This window comes from Bos javanicus, chromosome 29 (assembly GCF_032452875.1).
Source record: "Bos javanicus breed banteng chromosome 29, ARS-OSU_banteng_1.0, whole genome shotgun sequence".
In the NCBI taxonomy this organism is placed as follows: domain Eukaryota; kingdom Metazoa; phylum Chordata; class Mammalia; order Artiodactyla; family Bovidae; genus Bos; species Bos javanicus.
In genome coordinates, this window is record NC_083896.1 from 28,605,773 (window position 1) to 28,627,267 (window position 21,495).

General features: G+C 51.8%; 2 protein-coding genes and 1 long non-coding RNA gene across 4 annotated transcripts; 1 reads left to right on the forward strand and 2 right to left on the reverse strand.

The window, feature by feature from the left end:
* Positions 1-720: 720 nt before the first annotated feature.
* LOC133241162 (uncharacterized) lies at positions 721-12,483 on the reverse strand. Its single transcript, XR_009734531.1, has 3 exons — positions 10,243-12,483; positions 8,221-8,342; positions 721-3,825 (listed from the first exon to the last, which is right to left on the reverse strand). It is a non-coding gene; the product is annotated as an uncharacterized LOC133241162 (long non-coding RNA).
* On the forward strand, positions 7,270-15,019 carry NRGN (neurogranin). Its single transcript, XM_061406304.1, has 5 exons — positions 7,270-7,374; positions 7,546-7,731; positions 13,348-13,574; positions 13,788-13,805; positions 14,204-15,019. The coding sequence occupies exons 2-3, from the start codon at positions 7,717-7,719 to the stop codon at positions 13,567-13,569; spliced, it is 237 nt and encodes a 78-aa protein (XP_061262288.1). The 5' UTR covers positions 7,270-7,374; positions 7,546-7,716; the 3' UTR covers positions 13,570-13,574; positions 13,788-13,805; positions 14,204-15,019.
* A 232-nt stretch (positions 15,020-15,251) lies between these two features.
* On the reverse strand, positions 15,252-21,431 carry VSIG2 (V-set and immunoglobulin domain containing 2). 2 transcript variants are annotated; one of them, XM_061406302.1, is made up of 7 exons: positions 20,384-21,431; positions 19,876-20,039; positions 18,880-19,087; positions 17,942-18,100; positions 16,876-16,995; positions 16,385-16,529; positions 15,252-15,435 (listed from the first exon to the last, which is right to left on the reverse strand). In XM_061406302.1, the coding sequence occupies exons 1-7, from the start codon at positions 20,445-20,447 to the stop codon at positions 15,306-15,308; spliced, it is 990 nt and encodes a 329-aa protein (XP_061262286.1). In that variant the 5' UTR covers positions 20,448-21,431; the 3' UTR covers positions 15,252-15,305. The 2 variants fall into 2 exon arrangements, with proteins under 2 accessions (XP_061262286.1, XP_061262287.1); XM_061406303.1 differs by lacking the exon at positions 16,385-16,529.
* Positions 21,432-21,495: the final 64 nt, after the last annotated feature.

Consider the following 21,495-nt stretch of genomic DNA (forward strand, 5'->3'; position numbering starts at 1 on the left):
GCCGAGTGCCAAAGAATTGATGCTTTTGAACTGTGGTGTTGGAGAAGACTCTTGAGAGTCCCTTGGACTGCAAGGAGATCCAACCAGTCCATCCTAAAGGAAATCAGTCCTGAATATTCATTGGAAGGACTGATGCTGAGCTGAAACTCCAATACTTTGGCCACCTGATGCAAAGAACTGACTCATTTGAAAAGACCCTGATGCTGGGAAAGATTGAAGGCAAGTGGAGAAGGATTTGACAGAGGATGAGATAGTTGGATGGCATCACCTACTCAATGGACATGAGTTTGAGCAAGCTCCAGGAGTTGAGATGGATAGGGGAGCCTGGTGTGCTGCAGTCTGTGGGGTCCCAAAGAGTCAGACAATGACTGAGTGACTGAACTGATTGAATTGATATTTCAGGGACATACGTGCTTAGTCGCTCAGTCGTGTCCAACTCTTTGCAACCCCATGGACTCTTTGTAGCCCACCAGGCTCCTCTGTCCATGGAATTCTCCAGGCAAGAATACTGGAGTGGGTTGCCATGCCCTCCTCCAGAGGATCTTCCCAGCTTAGGGATCGAACCCAGGTCTCCCACATTGCAGGTGGATTCTTTACCGTCTGAGCCACCAGGGAAGCCCATATACTTGAATATTTATAAGTAAAATGATAATGGGGGAGTCATGAGGAATATTGGTAAATTTGGTGATGACCTGAGACTTATTGAAAGTGAGTGATGGGTACTTGGAGTTCCTTTATGTATTAACTCTGTTTACTTTTGCATGTGTTTTTTCTAAAGTAAAACAAAAGGTTATTTTTTTTTTAAGTGTTAATATAAGGCAATAGTAGCTAGATGTCAAATGGATGACAACCATGGCCTCTGGATCCAGACGAAAACCACCACTCTACCCAAGCTCTCAGACTAGAGAGTGTTCAGTTCAGTTGCTCAGTTGTGTCCGACTCTTTGCGACCCCATGAATTGCAGCACACCAGGCCTCCCTGTCCATCACCAACTCCCGGAGTTCACCCAAACTCACGTCCATCGAGTCGGTGATGCTATCCAGTCATCTCATCCTCTGTCGAACCCTTCTCCTCCTGCCCCCAATCCCTCCCAGCATCAGAGTCTTTTCCAATGAGTCAGCTCTTTGCATGAGGTGGCCAAAGTATTGGAGTTTCAGCTTTAGCAACATTCTTTCCAAAGAACACCCAGGACTGATCTCCTTTAGGATGGACTGGTTGGATCTCCTTGCAGTCCAAGGGACTCTCAAGAGTCTTCTCCAACACCACAGTTCAAAAGCATTAATTCTTCGGCGCTCAGCTTTCTTCACAGTCCAACTCTCACATCCATACATGACCACTGGAAAAACAATAGCTTTGACTAGACGAACCTTTGTTGGCAAAGTAATGTCTCTGCTTTTGAATATGCTATCTATCTTGGTCATAACTTTCCTTCCAAGGAGTAAGCGTCTTTTAATTTCACGGCTGCAATCACCACCTGCAGAGAGTGTAGCGTGGAGCAACTTAAATGTGGAATGCTGGCTACGTACACATTCCAAGAGATGCCCATTCTTTATGACTTCAAGAGTCGCTATCTCCTGGATGTTTCCCCTTCTTCCCTAAGGTAGACAATGGCAGGAAGAATGGCCTGCACCTCACCTGACGCACATTACTGAAAGAACAAGGAATCTCTTTTACTTAAAAAAATTGTTTTTAAGTTTTGGGCCATGCCATGATGCATGCGGGATCTTAGTTCCCTGATCAGGGATCGAACCTACACTCCCTGCCTTGGAAGCTCAGAGTCCTAACCCTGGACTACTAGGGAAGCCCCAGGAATCTCTTTTATCCATTGTCCACCTGAACCACAAAAGGAGAAAAGGTCTTCAAACAGACTAAGGTAAAAACCATACCTCATATAAGTCTTTTTATAAAAACAAACAAAAAAACAATTAAAACAGGCATTATCTGGACCAAAATTGAAGTGGTTCTTAGGTTTGTGTGGGAGTTTAAAATATTATCAGAATGGTTGTTTGCTTGTTATAAGAATAACTTTGTTGGTTCAATGTTTGCAGGTGGGATGTGAGGCTCAGCAGGTACACATGTTGCTAGGCCATCACTGGCTTTTATTCATCAGGAAACGCAGGGAAGCAAACTGAGAAAAGGGAAACGGAGGGCTAGAGAATAAGTAAATGGGGCAATATAGGAACAAGGAGCAAACTGCATGCAGGACTCAGAATTACGCTGAGACCCAGAGTAACAGGGCATGGACCGGGAGGAGGCAGGCCCCTGGCACAGGGGCAAGGGAGCAGGTGTGTGTTAGAGCTCTGAGGAGCGGCGGGGCTGCTGACCAGGCAGGAGCACACAGCTGACGTGACCTCGAGGCCTGGCAGTGCCCCAGGGTGTCGTCAGGGCACTGATTTAGACATAAACCCTGCGTGAGGGGCGGGCGATGGAATTGCTGTCCTCACAGTCTTTCTAGACAGGGAGACTGCATTGAGCCAACAGCGACACTAAATGCAGTGCGTGCCTGAAATGTCCTTCTGCCTACTTCCAGCCCTATTCACTTCTTTTTTGAAAAAATCTTTACTGAATTTGTTATAACATTGTTTCTGTTTTGGTTTTTTGGCCAGGAGGCATGTAGAATCTTAGCTCCCAGACCAGGGATTGAAACCACACTCCCCACACTGGAAGGTGAAGTCTTAACCACTGGACCACCAGGGAAGTCCCCTGACTTTTATTTCTTTTAGTCCTATTCTTCCTCCAAACCATCCTCCTCCAGGAAGCCTTCCTGGATCATCCAAATTTTCAATTATTTCTCCCCTATCTCAATTCTCATAACACTTACTGTCTGCATCATTCATTTGGCATCTATCATTTATTACTTTCAGATCAGATCAGATCAGTCGCTCAGTCATGTCCGACTCTTTGCAACCCCAAGAATCGTAGCACGCCAGGCCTCCCTGTCCATCACCAACTCCCAGAGTTCACTATTTATTACTTTAGGAAATATAAATATGTCTCATACATGTACATGTAGATACATATATTTATATACATCTATATCTATATATCGGAGAGGGCAATGGCATCCCACTCCAGTATTCTTGCCTGGAAAACTCCATGGACAGAGGAGCCTGGTGGGCTGCAGTCCATGGGGTCGCTAGGAGTCGGACACGACTGAGCGACTTCCCTTTCACTTTTCACTTTCATGCCTTGGAGAAGGAAATGGCAACCCACTCCAGTGTTCTTGCCTGGAGAATCCCAGGGACGGGGGAGCCTGGTGGGCTGCCATCTATGGGGTCGCACAGAGTCGGACACGACTGGAGTGACTTAGCAGCAGCAGCAGCAGCATATCTATATATACATAAGCTATATGTGCACATAGATATATATACACATACATACATATGTACTTTTATCTGTAAGACTGTAAGAGCCAAGAGAAGAGACACAGTGCACGATTTGTTAACCACTGTAACCCATTCTTTCGAGCCCAGTAAGCACTGGGAGTTGTAGAGGTGAACACTCACAGAATTCAAAGCTGTAACAGAATTCTCGCCTTTTAGTCTTAGTCCTGCAGTGCACCAGACTCGTATCAACAAGACCCGAGTCCCTGAATCTCTCCAGGCCTCACTTCCTCCTCAAACGCGTTAAAAATACTAATACCTCCTCACACAGTTCTCAAAAGCACCAAATTAAATCACGATTGTGGAAACACCTTGTAAATCATTATTCAGATTTAGGATAATATTATCATTCTCTTCTGGGTTTTAATCCGGGCTCTTGCATTTCATGCCAGTGGAAGCTTGGGTAAATTCTTCAACCCCTGAAAGTTCTTCGCATCCTCATCTGTAAAATAGGAAAGATAAGGCCTAACTTGCAGGGTTGTTATCAGAATTAAACGAAATCACATTGACAACGTGGCTAGCACGACACACAGCACCCAGCACTCACTCGGAAGTTTGCTCCCTTCTCTGTCTCACCAAGTGTGTCCTGGTAAGCTTTTTCTATCCTGCCTGGAGCAGCACCCTGCACACGGCAGAAGTTCGAGAAATATTTACTCTTGATAAGGATGCTAATGAGAATGATGTTAATGAAAACAGACAACGACTACCCTCAAAGATGACTTCACGGTGGCCTAACGGCTAGCAAAACCGACTTTTAGATTTGAATGCCGTGTGCTTTCTCCCCCTTGCCTTTCTGAAATGTGGGGGTAGGGTGGGAGGAGACCTCCAGTCTGGTAGAGGCCCCTTTAAAAATGTACCCGGGTTCCTCCTCTGCCAACCAAGTCGCTAAAAATACTACCACAGCAAAAGCTGAAATATTTGCAGAGAAAAATGAATTTCCTGCTACCTTCACCCCTTCCACTCAAAATCCTGACCTAAGAAGCCCCCAGCTCGGCTTCACCAAAGGCGCAGCCTCCCACGTCCCACCCTCGTCTTATGGTGGAGTCCCACCGTGGGTTACAGCTAGGATGTTATGTTCAGAAAGTGCCCACTCCAAGGCGGGGAAGCCACAAGTCTTGGCAAATAGCTTGCCATGTGCCTTGGCGTTTGTCTCCGCTTATGAGGACCAGCTCTCTCCAAATCCCCCTCCATCTGTCCCAAGAAGAATCTGTACTGGACCCTAGAAGCTTCCCACTAATCCATCTTTTATCCTCTCTTGTGTTGAGCCATCTCCTCCTCTGCCAGCTTTGCCTTCCAGCTGTGCCCTCCACCTCCCTACTCCCTGCTGAGTCCAACCTCCTCTCTGCACCCACGGGCCCCAGCTCACTCTCAAACCAGGCCCTTCCAGAGTTCCTCCCCTTTCTAGGCCTGCAATCCTTCTCCTTCAATAGCAGTGGAAGTCGAGGAGTTTTTGAAATGTGAAGAGTCAAGGACGATAAATGCAGGGCCCAAGCCCAGCAGGTTAACAGGTAACACTCCAAAGGCTGACCTTGGCCCCAGGCCCCAGGCCAGGCAGTTCTCTGTGGGGAGTGTCATCTGGTCTCGTCAGTTCCTCAAAGTCCTGGGACCCCTCAGTCCTCACTGCTCCTGTCTCCTTTCCTTCTCATTGATTCGAGAATCAGAGGCTCACAGATCCACCCAGCCAGACTTGCCGACAACCTTAGTCACCTAGTCCGGAAGAGGAACCCCTCACCAGAGGATGTGCGTGTCCTTGATGTGTGCTGGTGGAGGGGCCTGCTTCTGTGCGTATCTTTGGATGTGACTGTGTGGCGAAGAGCCCACAGTACGTGTCTCTGAAGATGTGTGACCAGTGTGTGTGTGTGTGTGTGTGTGTATGCATGTAGGTGTCATTACATGGGGACATCCCCATGTAGTGGTGCTGCTCCCCTCTGGATACTTGAGTCTGTGGGTGTCTGCCTTCCTATTTCTGTCTCTGCCTTCCTGTCTGTCTACCTTTTCCTCACCTCTGCGCCTGCCCATCCCCCTGACAAGCGCTGTGGCCAGTTCTGCGTAGGCGCCTCAAGTGGGCTGTTGCTGAAATGGTTGTTTTCCAGGTAGAACCACAGTCGCGTATCCATTGTCCCTTGGGCCTGCGGTTGTTCAGAGACACCCTCACCTCCACACAAAGGTGTCGTTCAGGAGGAGGAGAGGGCTGTGCTGCCTGTGCGGGGCTCTGAAGGGGGGGTGCATTAATAAGATACCCCCCTCTTCAGCTCTGACCAGCAGGAAGAAGGGCCCAGAGGCAATGCAGCCTGCAGAGTGATGTTGCCTAGCAACTTGGGAGACTTTACTGCAAACTCACTCAATCCTGAATTCCTCAGCTCTAATTTGGGAAGAGATAAGCACGGAGTCCAGGCCTGATATCCAGTGTGCCCCTCAGGTCCTCCTTCCCTCCCTCCTCTGGAAGCCAGAGTTGAAAACTAACGCTAACTGGCACAAACCCGAGGCCCTCATGTAGGCAAGGGCCCGAGTTCCCAGGACTTTCTGCCATTTGGTGGAGGTGGGGGGGTGGGGGATGAAGGATGTGCCAGAGACAGACTGGGGAACAGATTTTCAGTTACAAGGGTGGGTGGGTCCCAAACCTGCTGAGAGAGACACCCCTACACCCCGGGGCCTGGAATCCCAGCCGGCATCCAGCTCAGCTTGGGAGACAAGCTGGCTAACCCTGTCCCCAACCTGAGTGGCCACCAGTTTCCCTCCCACTCATTTTCCCTTTGGCAAGCAAAGCCCAAATGTTCAGGTAGGAAGGAAGCATGTGACAGCCGTGCTAGGACGGGCAAGTGGCTGTGGAGTCTCATCAGTGCCGTTTCAGCAACCCCTGTCTCAGCCAGAGCCACAGGGCATTTTCCCCCTCCTCCCCTCTGCTCCAGTCCACACATCTGAAGAGCAGGCATCCTTGCTTCCTTCCCTCCTCTAGGACCTCAGCTGAGAAGGACCTCCCAGTTTTCTCAGAAGTGGCCCAACCTCTTCACTAGCATGCCACGCTGCTAGCTCTGGTACCCTGACCGGTTGGGGGAGGTTGGCAAGCTGTTCCCCCACCAGGCTGTTCTCCTACGAGGCTCCTCCTCCCATATCTCCCTTCCCAAGCCTCTCACAAAGCCCACATCCTTCCTCCACCAGGGACCCAGAGAACTGATGACTTTGGATATTTCCCTACACTGGGGTTGAGAGTATTTTCTTCCCCTCCCAGGGGCAAGGGTGAGAGTAGCCAGTATTTGTCTTATACAGAAGCAATGGAACAAGAGGTTGGGGAGGTGTGGCTTGGGGAGTGGGAAGGAAAGGTGTGTATATCTACATGTATCTTTCTCTATATATATACACACACCAAATGGGTGTCATGCATATATGATTTTATCTTGTTAGTGCAGGACATATAGATGGATGGATGGATGGATGGATAGATAGATATGTAATGCAGACATTTCCAGTAGGGTGATTGCCGTGTCCATGCGTGCTGGTGTGTGCACATAACAGGGAGTCTGCGTGTATCAGCACAGCGTGTGTACAAGGCCTGTTTAGTTATTTTTGCAGTCTTTGTCTGCGTGTCGAAGTGCACGTTTTAGTGAGCCTGGGAAGTATCATATATGGGCGTGTTGGGCTCTGGTGTGAGCTTTTGTGTTTACGCGTGCCCACCTCCAGGTTATGTACCCACACCTTCCCCATTCCACCGCAGAGTGATGACGATACCTTTAAACCGCACGTCCTAGGGGGTCATTAAATTCTTTGAGGCCTGAGTGGGGAGGGAAGGTAGAGGGAACCATATTTGGGACTCTAGCTAGTTTGTGGAAGTGTGGGTGAGGGGTGCATGGTTTTCTCTCTGTGGGTGGGAGGAGTGTTGTGCCCAGATGCGAGTGTTTTTGTGCCCGGGATGTCGGGGTCCTCCTTCTGCGTGCGCCGGCATACATCTGCTTGGCAGTCTGCCGCCTCGGCAGCAACGGGGAGGGTGTTGGTGGTGAGTTTGGGAGGATGGGGTGTGTAGGAGGAATGGATGAAAGTGTGTAGGCAGAGGGGTTGGGGCAGGAGGCGGGGCGAGGAGGAGGGAGCCGCGAGGGGGCGTGGCCCTGCCTCTAATCCCCCCGCCCACTCTGCCGAGGGCTTCTCCTGATTGGCTTCTCTTCCGCAGGGCTCAGGATACTTTCTCCAGCAGAGCGGAGCGCGGGAGAGAGGACCCGAGAGCTGAGCTGCTAGTTCGGCGCGGATCGGCTTCCTGGCCACCGCCCCAGGGTCCCCACCTGTCACCGCGCAGACCCCCTGCGCCAGCCTCCGTCCCAGCCAAGGACTCCTGACATCAAACATGGACTGCTGCACCGTAAGTGAGCGGGCCTGGGGGACGGGCACTCAGCTTGGTCTGGGGAAGGGGCTACCAGAAGCTCCTGGAGGGGCAGTGGGAAGTGAGGGATGGAAGTGGGTGCAGAAGACCTAGGAGCCATAAGGGTGCCTGCTGAGATGCGAATGGTGGGTGGTGGAAGGCGCCCGCCTGACTTGGAAGCCCTAGGAAAAATGCTCCCAACTCGCGGGGGCGTCTGGGAGCCCATCCGCTAAGCAGTCTAGGTTGGACCCGGAGCTCGACAAGGCTCTGCAACAGGAAAGCTGCAGGTTAGACGAGAAGAGGAACTTCCCCAGGGAGACGCTGGAAACCGTCGCCTAGCGAAGCAACCGCAACTCCTTTCCCCTGGCTTTCGGCCCTCACCCCAATCCCCATCCCACTACTGCCGCCGTCGGTGGGCGGACAGGATGACCTTGGTGACCCTCGCGTCCTGTGCAGCTCCCGGTGAGATAGTCAATTCATGTTGGTTACCTTAGTACTGATGATGGGCAGCGAAGAGCCTAGTCCATGTGGTCCTGGGGAGGGATTGGCCCGGCCTCCAACGCTTTCTAGCTCTGGAGGGGGCTGGGTGAAGTGACCGCGAGAGAGCCCTGCTGGCGAGGGAAGGAAGTGTCTGCAATTTGTCAGCGCCCACAAGGAGACCTGACGCCAAAGCAGGTTGCTGTTAAAGGTGCGGGCACGAAAGCGCCTCGCACAGGACCAGGCTCCTGGCACATCCGAGGAGTGGTGATCATACGTGTATACGATATGTTTGTATTTGTTTATTGTTACTTTTTTTTAATTTATTTTTAGTCCTTACGTATAGAGAAAGTCCGACTCCAAAGTCCTTGTATTCTCAGCCATTTGGTCAACCCAGCTAATGACATAAGAAGTTATAACTTTGCCTGCTCCCCACCCTCCACCGTATGGCTTAAAAAGGGGGGTAAATGAGGTTTGGATGGAAGGAATAGCCCAATTTAGAAGAGGTGAGGGTTCCCTGTGTCTGAGTACCAAGAGGCAGAAAGAAAGGGGCAAGTGGTTGTGGCTGTTGTTATGATGTTTAGCTCTTATTAATACAAATAATTGTTGTCAATTGTGAATGCTTACCATGTACCTAACACTTTATATTTAACCATCATGGCAACCCTGTGAGGTAGACATTTTTCCATTTTACAGATGTGCGAAGTGAGGTTTAGAAAGATTAAATGATTTGCCCAAGGAAGCACAGCTTCTAAGTGTGGAGGTAGAACACTAGACTTGTCTGATTCCAACAGCTGTAATTTAACCTCTCCTATAAATATTTCCAATATTTCCTCATTGTAAAGGTAATATGCTCATAACAGAAAAAAAAATTTAAACTGAAGAAAAGTATAAAAAAGAAACATGTCAATCATCTACAATCCCACCCCTAGAGAAAGCCCTGATAACATATTTTCTTCCAGCCTTTCCTCTCTGTTGTTCTCCTGGAAGCAGTTTTTGGTTGTGAAAGGAGAATTGGGCTCTTAATGGAGGTTCCTGGGCTCCTCACCCCCCAGTGGTGTTTTACAAAACAGAGAAAATAAATGGATGGTGGGTTCTGGGTATGCCTGTGGGGGAGAGGAAATATTGCCCACATGGTAAGAATGCTGGGGAAGATAAGTCAGGAATCATGGTCAATGGAAAGAAATGCAAGAGCAAAGACAACAAAAAGCCAGAGAAGGACAGTAACTTGTCCCCACTGGCACCTGCAGGACTAATTAGAGTAGGATGTCGGGTGCCTGCCTGTGGGCTCTGGTCTGCCCTGGACCATGTTCCTGAGTGCCCAGAAAGCCATACTGAAGGGCTGGTGGGCATGGTTGGAATAAGTGTCCCCTAAAAAAGAAGACGCTGCTCACTCAAATAATACAGCAGAGGCAAACACACAATTATCCCACTTGCCCCGTATTCTGGGTCACCTCCTCCAGTGCATTCTGTACACAGGCGCCCTCCCCCTTTCAGGTCGTGTCTTAGGTATGCAGGGCTAAAGGGCTGGGCAAGAGACAGCACCACTGCCAGGCTGTGCAGGGGGTCCAAGAAGAGGTGACAGGCTGAGGGTTGGGGCAGGGCTGGGACTGAGCATCTTCCTACCCATCTCCATTCTGTGGAGGGCTGAGCTCTGCACTGGGAGGAAGCTGGGACATGCATAGTGAACAGAGCACATCTGGGAGGCTGGGAACCAGTCCTTCTTCACCATCCATCCTGGGCTCTCCCTGCTGACTATCCAACCTGGTGTTTGGGCAACACCTAGGCCTCCCTTATTCCCTTCTTTCTCCTTGGTAAAGAGGCTCAGACAGAAATGGGAAGAAAACAGTCCTGCTTTTTTTTTTTTTTTTAAGAGCAAGAGCTGTTGATTCAGATGTACCGGTTGCCAATTTACATAGTCACAAATATCAGGCTTTTCCTGAATCACTTAATATAAAAAGGCAAAGAAACAGTTTTGGACTTTTTTTTTTTTTACTTAGTCTAGTTGTTGATCCAACTCATAGAAATAATTACCTGCCCTGAGGAAGTAGTTCGCAGCACAGGTTTCTGAATCCCATCACTATTTGTCGGCTCTGTGACCTTGGGTAATTTGCAAGATATCTCGGATGTTTCTTGACCTGTAAAATAGAGATTAAATGAAGACGTCCTTTTTGGCTCAGCAGTAAGGAATCCTCCTGCAATGCGGATGACATGGGTTCAATCCCTGGGTCAGGAAAATCCCCTGAAGCAAGAAACAGCAGCCCACTCTAGTATTCTTGCCTGGGAAATCCCATGGACAGAGAAGCCTGGTGGGCTCCACAGGGTCGCAAGAGTCGGACACAACTGATCAACTAAACCATCACCACCACCAACGGGTGCAAAGTGCTTAGCACAGGGCCCAGCATATGACAAGCAGTAGGCAGGGATAATTCTTAAAGCCTTTAGAACAAGGGAGCTGAAGGAGACTACCTTAACTGGGGACAACTTCTAGATGTGGCTGAAGATATTGAGATCCTCAGAGCTGAAGTGATGTTTGGGACCAAGAGCCATGACTCGTGTTTTGCCCACAACTATCCACCTCCCCCTTCCAGAAGCCCCCTAGTTCATGCAGAGCTCTCAGCACACACCATCAGATCTTGGTTTTGGAAGGCACCAACGTAGGCACCCTTCCTGGGTCTTTTTACTGTCCCTCCAGCTCTGCCCTGAGAACTCAGCTGAAGGGAGAGGGAGTGGGCTCTGGGGAGAAGCAGTGAGTTGGGGGTGGCTCTGCCTGTTGTTCCATTCTGGATGCAGCTGGGGTGGGTGGTGGCAGCAGGTGGGTATGAGCATTTCTGGGGGAAGATACCCCTTCCTCCGCTCAACCGCTACAGCTGCTGGCTCAGGGGAGGGCGTTGGGCATGCGTTTTTGATCATTGTCCTCTTTGGAGAAGAAACTTTCGCCATTCCCTAAGAATATCCCCAAGAAAGGTTTGAGTTCTGAGAATCGAGGATCAAAAAAAAGAGTGATTTCTGTTTATAAGTGGGGAATGAGATGTCAGGGAGAGAGGGATAGACCCAGGAAAGACAAAAAGAGTGTGTCGGGCCCCTCCAAAGCCACCCCAGCCCTTGATAACACCTTTTATCTGCACTTAACTCAACTGTGGGCATCTTGAGCGCAAACCAAAGATCTCTGAAGCCCAGAAAATGCAGACAACCTTGGGGACCATGATGAGAGGAAGCCATTTGTAAACCTGGACTTAAGCGTCTGAGATTGAAACCTATGAAGGTCCTGGGGTGGGATCTGGTTGGGGCAGTGGTCACTGAGGTCCCACTCACACTCATCTCAATTCTGTGAACTGGATGGGTGATGGAGGGAAGAGAAAGGAATGGAACTGAAGTACTCTTAGTATGTAAGACCTTGGTCATCTCCTGCCAGAGAAACAAAAACACAGGGAAAGTAGTGGAAGTCCTCAGGCAAAAAAAAAAAAAAAGTCAGTTCAAAGGAGAAATGCCCTTTTAACTCCATAGTTAACCTTAAGCTTCCCACCTCACCTCATAGCTGTTGGGTTGGGTCTCCTTATTTTTTGGTTGCTCCCTATGATATTGCTTTTACATGACTGCTTCAACCTACTGAAACAACTATCTTGCATCAACTTACCATTATTTAAAAAAATCATAATAGCTACCATTAATTGAGCAACTAGATTGTGCCAGAAATTTTCTGCATATCACAGTGTTTATTCTTCCCCATGACCCAGAGGGACCTGATTTCAGATGGTTTGAGTTCTGAGAAGGAATGGAGATAGGAAAAGATTAGAAAACTTGCCCAAGACCACTCAATTAGCAAGTGGTAGAGCATGGTTCATTTTCTTGACTGTCTTTGCTTATCTGCAAAGTAGGGGTTAAAAGGGGCTTCCCAGGTGGCGCTAGTGGTAAAGAATGGGGAGACACATGAGACACAGGTTTGATCCCTGGGTTGGGAAGATCCCCTGGAGGAGGGCAGAGCAATCCACTCCAGTATTCTTGCCTGGAGAATCTCATGGACAGAAGAGCCTGTGGTCCATTGGGTCGCAAAGAGTCGGACACGACTGAAGCGACTTAGCACATACACAGGCAGGGGTTAAAAATAGAGTCTGGACTCTAACATACAAAGGCTTGACTCTTTGGTCCTGATAACTACCTGTACAACCTCAAGTAGGTTTTCAAGACTTAACTCAGTTTGATTAAGGGTCAACTGGGATAACAATAAAAGGTACGTCATAGGGTTGTTAGCAGGGCTAAATAAAATAACATCTGTAAAACCTTGTGTTGCCATGCCTGGAACAAGGGCAGTGCTTCAGTGGTATTAGGAACTATTGTCATTATTCTTTTCTTTCTCTTGCGCACCTCATGGAAAGGACTTCTTGCTCTTACTTATCTTTCCTTTGTCCTTTTTTGAAGTGAAGCCTTTTCTCTGTAGCTTCTTGCAGACCATCCCCTCTCTCCTGTGTTTGGAGCAGGGCAGAATAGAGCCTGAATGGGAAACAGTCTCTGGCCTCTAGCCCTGGGTGGGGGAAGGCTGCCCCACTGCAGGGTAAGCCCCCTCTTCACCTTCATCCCAGCTTTGAGCTCTGGGGTGATTTTACTCAGCGAAGGGACAGCCTGCTGATTCTTCTAAACCCTTCCCCAGGGAATCCTGGACTCAGCAGGGACCCTTCTAAGCCAGAGGCACCCTCTGAGGATGCGGGAAAGGCAGCCATGTCCAGGAGTCCCGCCGTGGTTTACTTTGCTCTTCTCCAGTAATTGCAGGCACCCTCCAGACAGCTAGACGACTCCCCTCACTGGGCCGCTGGCTTGGGCCGTGGCTCACTTACGGCTACCTGGCTGTCTTGTAGCACATCTACTGTGCGCTTCTTTTTCCGGAGTTGGGAACACAGCTGTGTCCACCTGACCCTGAACTTTCCTTTTTGTCTGCCGCTGCCCAAGACACACAAGCACACACATACACCGTCCCCTCCCCCTGCCCCAGTGCCGGCCCTGCCTTAGCCCCTTCTCTGCGCTTCCCACTCCCGCGTAGCCCTGGTCTCAGTCCCGCAAGTCTCTCCTCCTACCCCACCCTCTCGGGGATCTCGGCTGGGTCATCCCACAAGAAACACCCCCTCCCCGCTACCCTACCCTCAGGAGAGCGCCTGCTCGAAGCCGGACGACGACATTCTAGACATCCCTCTGGACGATCCGGGTGCCAACGCGGCCGCTGCCAAAATCCAGGCGAGTTTCCGGGGCCACATGGCAAGGAAGAAGATAAAGAGCGGAGAGCGTGGCCGGAAGGGCCCGGGCCCCGGGGGACCAGGCGGAGCTGGGGGCGCCAGGGGAGGCGCGGGCGGCGGCCCCAGCGGAGACTAGGCCAGGTGAGGCGGGCCGCAGGCTCTCCTTCCCGACACCGGGCCCCTTCCTCCAAAGGTGCAAGGATGACTAAGGGCACTGGGGGATGAGAAGGGTGTGGAGGGAGCCAAGGAAATTGGCGATGTGGGGTGGGGGCGCGTGGTGGGGACGAGGCTGCGGGCTCGAGAGCTCACCTGTTTCTATCTCCATTCTCCGTTCTGCCTCGCCCCGGACCGAAGGACTGAGCATTTTCGAAGGTAATGAATGCGACTCCGAAGCAGCGGGGTGGGACCCCTGAGTGATAGAAAAGCCCCAGACCCACCCCTTCCCTCTTCCGCCCCCACCCGCCTCCCAGCCGGGGAAAATGCCCCTGAGCCTACGGGCTTTCTGACCCTTGGTAACAGCTGACGCTGCGACGGGCGCAACTGGACCGACACACCTGTCACCCGCACTGGACTCCACAAGCCGGGCCCAGGGGTCACAAACACCCCGCGGCTCGCACACCTACCGGCCGCGGGCTCATTTCAGCTCAGTGACTCCGAGTGGGCAGTCCCGGGTGATCCCCGCTCCCCGCCCTGGGTGCCCGGGTTCAGGACGGAGGGTAGAGAAGAAAGTACTGGGAGCGGGCAGGTGCTCACCCCTTCTCTCTGCTCAGTTTCCCGAGACAGATGGATGCCGCGTCCCCTTCGCAGTGACGAGACTTCCCTGCCGTGTCTGTGATCCTCTCCTTTCCACCAACCTGCCAGCTTCAGGAGCCCTCTCTGCTTCCCCCAGAGACTCCCTCTCCCAGGAACACTTCGTCCATCAGTCGCTAAGGCCGTGCCCTTTTAGTTAGCTCTCCAGTCTCGTATGGTCCCCGTTCGCCCTTCCTCCCCATCCTGACCCCCCCATCCTCGCGCCCCCAAATCTTCAGCTTCTCGCCCACCTCTCCCCGCACCCAGCATGCAGCTCTCTCTCCGCAGCCTCCGCGTGCTTCCCTTCGCGCACTGCGGAGGGCGCCCTAAGCCTGGCCCAAGAACACTCCAAAAAAAAAAAAGAAATCCTTTAGTTCCGCGCGCAGCTAAAGGGGGCGCCCCTGCGTCTCTGCTGCGCCGCTCACGCCCCAGCCTAGTCTAGAACTTTGGGGCGAGGAGAGAGGGGAGGAGGGTTTTTATGATGTCGGATGCCCCTGCCGGTGATCAGAAGGGAAGTTGCCGTGTCACGCCCCAACCCCACACCTGCCTGTAATCAGCCCTCCCCTCTCCCCAGCGTACCCCGAGAGCCACCTCTCCAGCTCTCCGCTTGTTTACGCGAACGCGGAGCGCGGGGGCGGCTCGGTAGGAGGAGTCTCCCGCGGCCCCGCCCCTGCTCCTGCTGGCCCCGCCCCCCACGGGCTCCTGGGGCTGTGGCCGGGAGGGTTTTTATCTCCGTGTGTGCATGTGACTGTGCTGGGTTGGAATGTGAACAATAAAGAGGAATGTCCAAGTGTTCAGAGGGTGCCAGAAGGGAGGGAGTTTGGGTACATGAGGCCACCGCTGGAAATCTGAACAAGTCTCCTTTGACCAAACCAAAAAGTGGAGGTGGAAGGGTGAAGGGAGGAGGGGAACCAAGATTAGAAGGTACCTTGGGAACCAAACTTCCCGCCCACAGCATCCCTTCTGGGAATACTCTTTGGGCAGTCTAGAGGAATTTGCTAAACCGGCAGAACGAAGAGAGAGACAGTATGGTACCCAAAAACTTTAATTTCTGATATTCCCCCTCAGGGATCAAGAGAGAAATCAGACAACCATAGGGAGCTTTGACTTGGTCGTCACCGTGCTGGCAGAGGAGGGCCTCTCCAGGAGCCCATTGCTAGAATCTTCCCTTTCCAAAGGTTGCTCAGAAACCCCCGGTGCCATGGCGTCCTCCCTGATGGGATACAGGCAATTCTTAGTGAAAGCTGGGTGCATCCCTCAGAACACACCCATTCTCTATCCCAGGGACTTCTTATTTTTACTGTGCGTAGGAATCCTTGTGGAATTTTGGTTGAAACGACAATTCCAGGCCCTATCCCTCCCCCAAACACACACACACACACAGATTCTGCTTCAGGAGGAATAGAAGTGGTTTGAATCTGAATGTTTAACAAACTCCTAGTTCAGGTAATCTGAGGACTGGGCTTCCCAGGTGATGCTAGTGGTAAAAGAACCCACCTGCCAATGCAGGAGACATGAGACACAGGTTCCATTCCTGCATTGGGAAGATCCCCTGGAGGAGGGCATGGCAACCCACTCCAGTATTCTTGCCTGGAGAATCCCATGGACAGAGGAGGGATTGGAGAGGACAGACTGGCAGGCTACAGTCCATAGGGTCGCAGAGTTGGACAGGACTGAGGCAGCTTAGCACATAGGAACTCTCCCAGTGTGAGGACCACACTTGGAGAAACGATGCCTGACTCTGGACCCCACAGCTGACAGCTGAAGTTGACAGGTGGCTTTTGCCTCTCCTTTCCTTACTACCTCTCTCTGCCCCACATAGAAGAACTAGACTCGGCTGAGAACTCAGGACAAACAACTCCCAGCCTCCACAGCCTGTTAATCTATGTAAAAGTTCCTTAAAAGTGAAAAGCAAAACATTCTTCTAAGTGTTAGGAGGGAGAGGGTAGCTCATGAACCAAGCCCTCCACCCTGCACACTTCACTCACACGCTGAAATACACAAGCCGCACTGCACCCACAGCACAACCAAAGCCCAGGGCTGAGCCATGCCCCTCACCCTGAAACACCCCTGAAGGTGTCAGAGTTTGAGAGCTGCCATCACCAACTCTTAACCCAAGCCCTTTCCTCCCACCCTGACCAGCCCTCAGCCCTCCTGCTCACTGTAGGTCACTCCCCCCGAATGTCTCCTTGGGCCTCTTCCTCCTTTCTTTCTGGAACCTTATCAGGCAGAACACAGCCACGGACAGGAACAGCAGGCCCAGCAGCACCCCAATCACAGTCCCAGCCACTCGGCCTTTGGAAGGGTCTAAGGAGACACGTAAGGAGATAAATGCCTGGTGGCTCAGATGGTAAAGAATCTGCCTGCAGTGCAGGAAACCTGGGTTCAATCCCTGGGTGGGGAAGACCACCCCATGGAGGAGAGCTTGGCAATCCACTCCAGTATGCTTGCCTGGAGAATCCCATGGACAGAAGAGCTTGGGGGGCTACAGTCCATAGGGTCGCAAAGAGTTGGACATGACTGAAGCAACTTAGCACACATACAAGGAGACACATGATCGTCAGAGCAACAGACCTTCCTTGATGCCCCAGATGGCTTCACACTGACCCCGTACCCAGGCAGACCAACCCAGCCTTTACCCAGCATCCCCTACCAGTCACAGAGAGGGTCAGCTCACAGGACGCACTGCCCATCTGGTTGGTGGCCACACAGCGGTAGGTGCCCGAGGAAGCCAGGGAGAGATTGGTGAGAATGAGCTGGCCAGACACCTCATCTAGAGAATAAGGAAGAAGTGTCCATCACTCATTCGACTCACAGTGAGCTACACTATGACAAAACTGTATCTCACTTCATCCTTACCACAATCCCATCAGGAAGGAACTAACCTCGTTCTATAAGTGGGCACACTGGCTCAGAGAAGGAAAGTAATTGTCCAAGGTGACCCAGAGAGGAAGTGCAAAACCACTGCAACTTCTGTACTCTTTCCACCCTACACAGCTGCCTTTTCAGGGAAGGGGAAACGGCACACATGAAGGGTTCAGACACCGCAGTGAAACTGGGGTGGGCTGGCTACTGGCTGATGTCAGGTTCTTGGTTGGTGGAAAGGATTTGATTGCTAGAAATTGTGTTCTCTGGAGTGGGCTCTAAGCTGACCCAAATGTTCTTCTAAGCTGCTTACCTTCCCTTTACAAGGAAAAGTACACATCGGGAGGTGACCTGGGGGCTTTCTGCATTGGTAAAGTGGTTTGCTGGGCTTGGGAGGGTAGCCAGGGCACTGGAGCCAGCATGAGGAGACTGAGAAGCCAAGGCTCTTAGCCAGCTATGTGATCCCCTGAAGGAGATTCAAGCCAGTCCTTGCTACTCTGCCTCGGCTTCCTCTCTAGGAAGTTTGGAAATGATTCATGACCATTAAGATATCTACAAGGAACCCCAAGCCCCAGAATAGACAAGTGGGAGTCACAGAATACCCCCTGCCTTCCACTGTCTTCCAGGATATCAGAAATATGTTTAGCTTGATAAATGCTCCCAGGACCACACAACTGCAGATGGTACAGGATGACAGGAGGGAAAAGTAAAGGCAGCCAAGGAAGAAGTAGGGGAGATATAGCCATGTATCTCATACCTCCAGACATGGAACTTCTATTGTGGCTGTGTGGAGTTTAGAGGCCAGATCTGCCCAGGCTCTGAGTCCCATCTTCCTTGGTGGCCTGGACCCTTACCTTGCACCATGCTGCCAGGAGAAGGTGTAGGAGAAGCTCCAAGGCGGATCCAGTTGTACACAGGCTTGGGGGCTCCCATAGAAGAGCTGCATCTGAGCGCAGCAGAGCCCCCCACGAAGGTCTGACCACTCTGACTGCATGCAGGTCTACTGGGGGGCACTGCAAAAGTCATAAGAAGTACCTTAGCTTTCTTCTGGCTCCACCTCCATGAAGTGCTAAGTTTCCTGCTTTAATACTCCTACCTACCACCTAGCGGTCCACCTCTGTTCACACACCACCTCATCTCCAGGAAGTAATTTCCACTATTGGAAATTCTGATTGTTAGAAAATTCTTCCTCATGTCAAGCCAAATCTGTGTTAATATGATATCCTCCCATTGGTTCCATTTCCTGCCCTCTGGGCCCACAGAGAAAAAAGAAGAAAAATCTCTCCTCCATAAGACAGCTCTTCAGATATTTGATTGCAGCTGTTACACACCACCACCTAAGTCTTCTCTTTTCCATCTCAACATCCCCAGCCCCTTTAATAGTTTCTTCTGTTTGCTGATCTCCAATCAGACTCTAGTTTGAGGTTAGATGGATGCTCTGAACAGGAAGTTATTGCTTAGTGATGGAGTGCCATCTTCCTTTAATTGGCCATAGCTTTTCTCTGCTGCTAACCTAGAGAGAAACAGAATCTATCTGCAAATGGGAGGTTCCCCTAAAGATGGAGCTGTTGGGGGATGACTCAGATCCCTATCTGTGGGAGAGATTTACTAGGGACTGAGGGAGGAGGGTGGAGCAGGGGTAAGATTAGACAACTTTAGGAAAGGGTATTTTCCTTCAAGGTCTCTAGTGCAGTTAGGTGCTTGGGCTAGAAAGCAGGATAGGGGAGATTTAGCAGGCCAGTGCAATCTTTCAGGTAATGTGGGTGGCTGGAGGGTCCCTAGCCTGGCTTACCCAGCACAGTAAGGTTGATTAGCCCCAACCCATTGGTGTAGAAATCTGGCGGATTGTTAATCTGGCAGAGGTAGGTTCCAGTGTCTGAGGGGCGGACATCGGTCAGTTTCAGGGTGGCCACTCCTCCTGTGGGGGGGTTCTGAAGCAGGCTGGCCCTCTCTGCCTTAGAACCAGTTGGATACAGCTGGCCATTGGTGAAGTACAGGATCTAGGGAGAAGCAGAAGACATGCGGATGTGCCTTTTGCCACCTGGTGTCAACTCTACAGTCCTTCAAAGCAGGTATAAGACACCCTCCCTAAAGCAGCCAGGGAAGCTGATACTCTGTAGCCAGAACCGTGAAGGTCTATCTGTCCCCAAATATCATCCCTTCCCAGGTGCTGAATGAACTGGATTCATTGCTTTCAGCCACGCAAGCTCTCAATCCAGGGGTAGGGGGCGGGGAGGGAGAGCAAATATTCCTGGAAGGGGCAGCATTTTATCCTGCTTTTAATCACAACAGCTTAGCCTCTGTGAGTTTATGAACTGACACTGGAGCTGCACTCACATAGGGAAGTGGCTAAGTCCCGTCTGACTCTTTATGACCCCATGAATTGTAGCCCGCCAGGCTCCTCTGTCCATGGGATTTCCCAGGCAAGAATACTGGAGTGGGCACCATTTCCTCCTACAGGGGATCTTTCCAGCCCAGGGATCAAACCCCGGTCTCCTGCCTTAGTGGGGCAGATTCTTTACCACTGAGCCACCAGGGAAGTCCAACTATGGGGGAGGAAGTTACAAACTGCAGGACTGTGTATGTGATACAGGGTCATGCAGACTGTGTTCCTAAGAAGATCTAGAAAGAGTCCACTGATTTTTTTTCATCCAAGTATTTTCATCCCCAAATGCACTCTCTCTGACCCCCTGCCCTCGTCCTAGGTGGGTCCCCTGGTCCTGCATCTCCTTGTCAAGTCCACCAAAGGCAAGAAGGCCCCCCACTCGCGCAGGCACCCCCAGCTCACCGGTTGGGACATGGAGACAGGCTTCCCAGGCTGCACAAAGCTCCACTCCAGGGCAAAGTTGTCTCCCACTGATGTGCTGTAGCTGCAGGTCAGCTCCGCAGTCTTGCCCACCGGTGCGCTCAGGGGCTCGGAGGGCACCTTCACCTCCACAGCCAACCCGGGGGCTGGGGGTGCCAGAGGCCGGCGGGGGGAGGGCTCAGATGACTCTGAGTGTCCTCCCTCTGCCAGGGCTCAGCTCCCTCCTCTCCATCCCTCCCTTTCCGAAACCTGAGGTTTCCGGGAGGGAGGAGCCCAGACCCACCAGGTTGGTGAGTGAAAGGACCAAGACTGGGCCAGGTCCCGGGGTGTGTTTGTCGGGAAAAGAAAAACAGAAGTTGGGTGGTGGTTAAACCCTACCGAGAGAGGCCCAACTTGTCCTCCAGCCTCTGTCCTCGACCCTCCCAGCAGCCTTCCATGTCCCCTCCCCAGTCCAGTTGCTCTCATCCCCATCTGCCAGCCCCCTCCTCACCACTTAAGCCGACCCAGACCAGTAGGACCCTGCAGAGGAAGCACCCCGGGAGCCAGGCCATCATCCCGCCAACTCTTGGTCCGTCTGAGTGTCTGGGTCTGGGAGAAGGAAGGGAGTGCCCACCAAGCAGCCTGCTGGTGCTGGGCCGAGCGAGACTGGCTATCTCAGAGCAAACAAGGGGAGAGGCCGGGCCATGAGGTAAGGAAGGGCTCCTCCCTCCTCCAGGCCCAATACAGGACTCATTCTCACCCTACCCCCTTCTGTTGTCCCCTTTCCCCCAATTTCTGAAGCTGTCAGGTGTGGGGGGTGGGGAGGGCTGGGTTTGGGGTGGGGTGGGCACTCCAGGGAAGGGGAGGGATCAGAATGGGAGCTCTGCAGGGAAAGAGCGACCCTGGAGGAAAAGAGATGCATCCTGATAACTGAGATGATGTCACCACTTCGGGGTCTCACACTGTGAGCCTGAACCCCAGGCTAAGACCCCATCACCCCCTTCCACTCCCTTCACAGAGTCTTGTTCCTTCTGAGGCCCTCGGAGGTCCTTTTCTCCCCTGAGACCCCTTCTTTGGCCCTTTTGGCATCCCTTGTTGAGACAGGTGTCTCCATGGAAACTACAACCCTCCTCCCGCCTCCCAGAGCCACCCCATTACATGGGCAGATAAACTGAGGTGTAGAGAAGCCCCCGCCCTGGGTATGAAAGCGTGTGGCAGGATTGGTATGGACACAGCAGCCCCACATCCTGTGCCTGGCTCTGCCTCAGTATCGGGGGTCACTGCTGGATGGACAGGAAGGATTCAGTGGTCTGGGAGAGGGCAGGAGGAGTCAGGTTCTTCAGGCCCTGCACTTGAAGAGGAAGCAGAAGATTAAGTGCACAGGCACCCAAGCTGCGAGCTCCAGCAGAAAGTCACCAATTTCATCCCCTTGCTGCTTAAAGTGAGTTAGGACCTCCCCCCGCCTCTCCAGCACCACCTGACAGCACATGACCCTTGTAAAGACTCTAGAAGAGCTATCCTGAGCCAGAAAGCCAAGTCAGAGGCTGTGTGGAGAAGCCCTGCTGGGTCTACAGTCTGGGTACCATCCTCTTTGCATCATCCTGAGAGTCAGCTTCTCCCTGG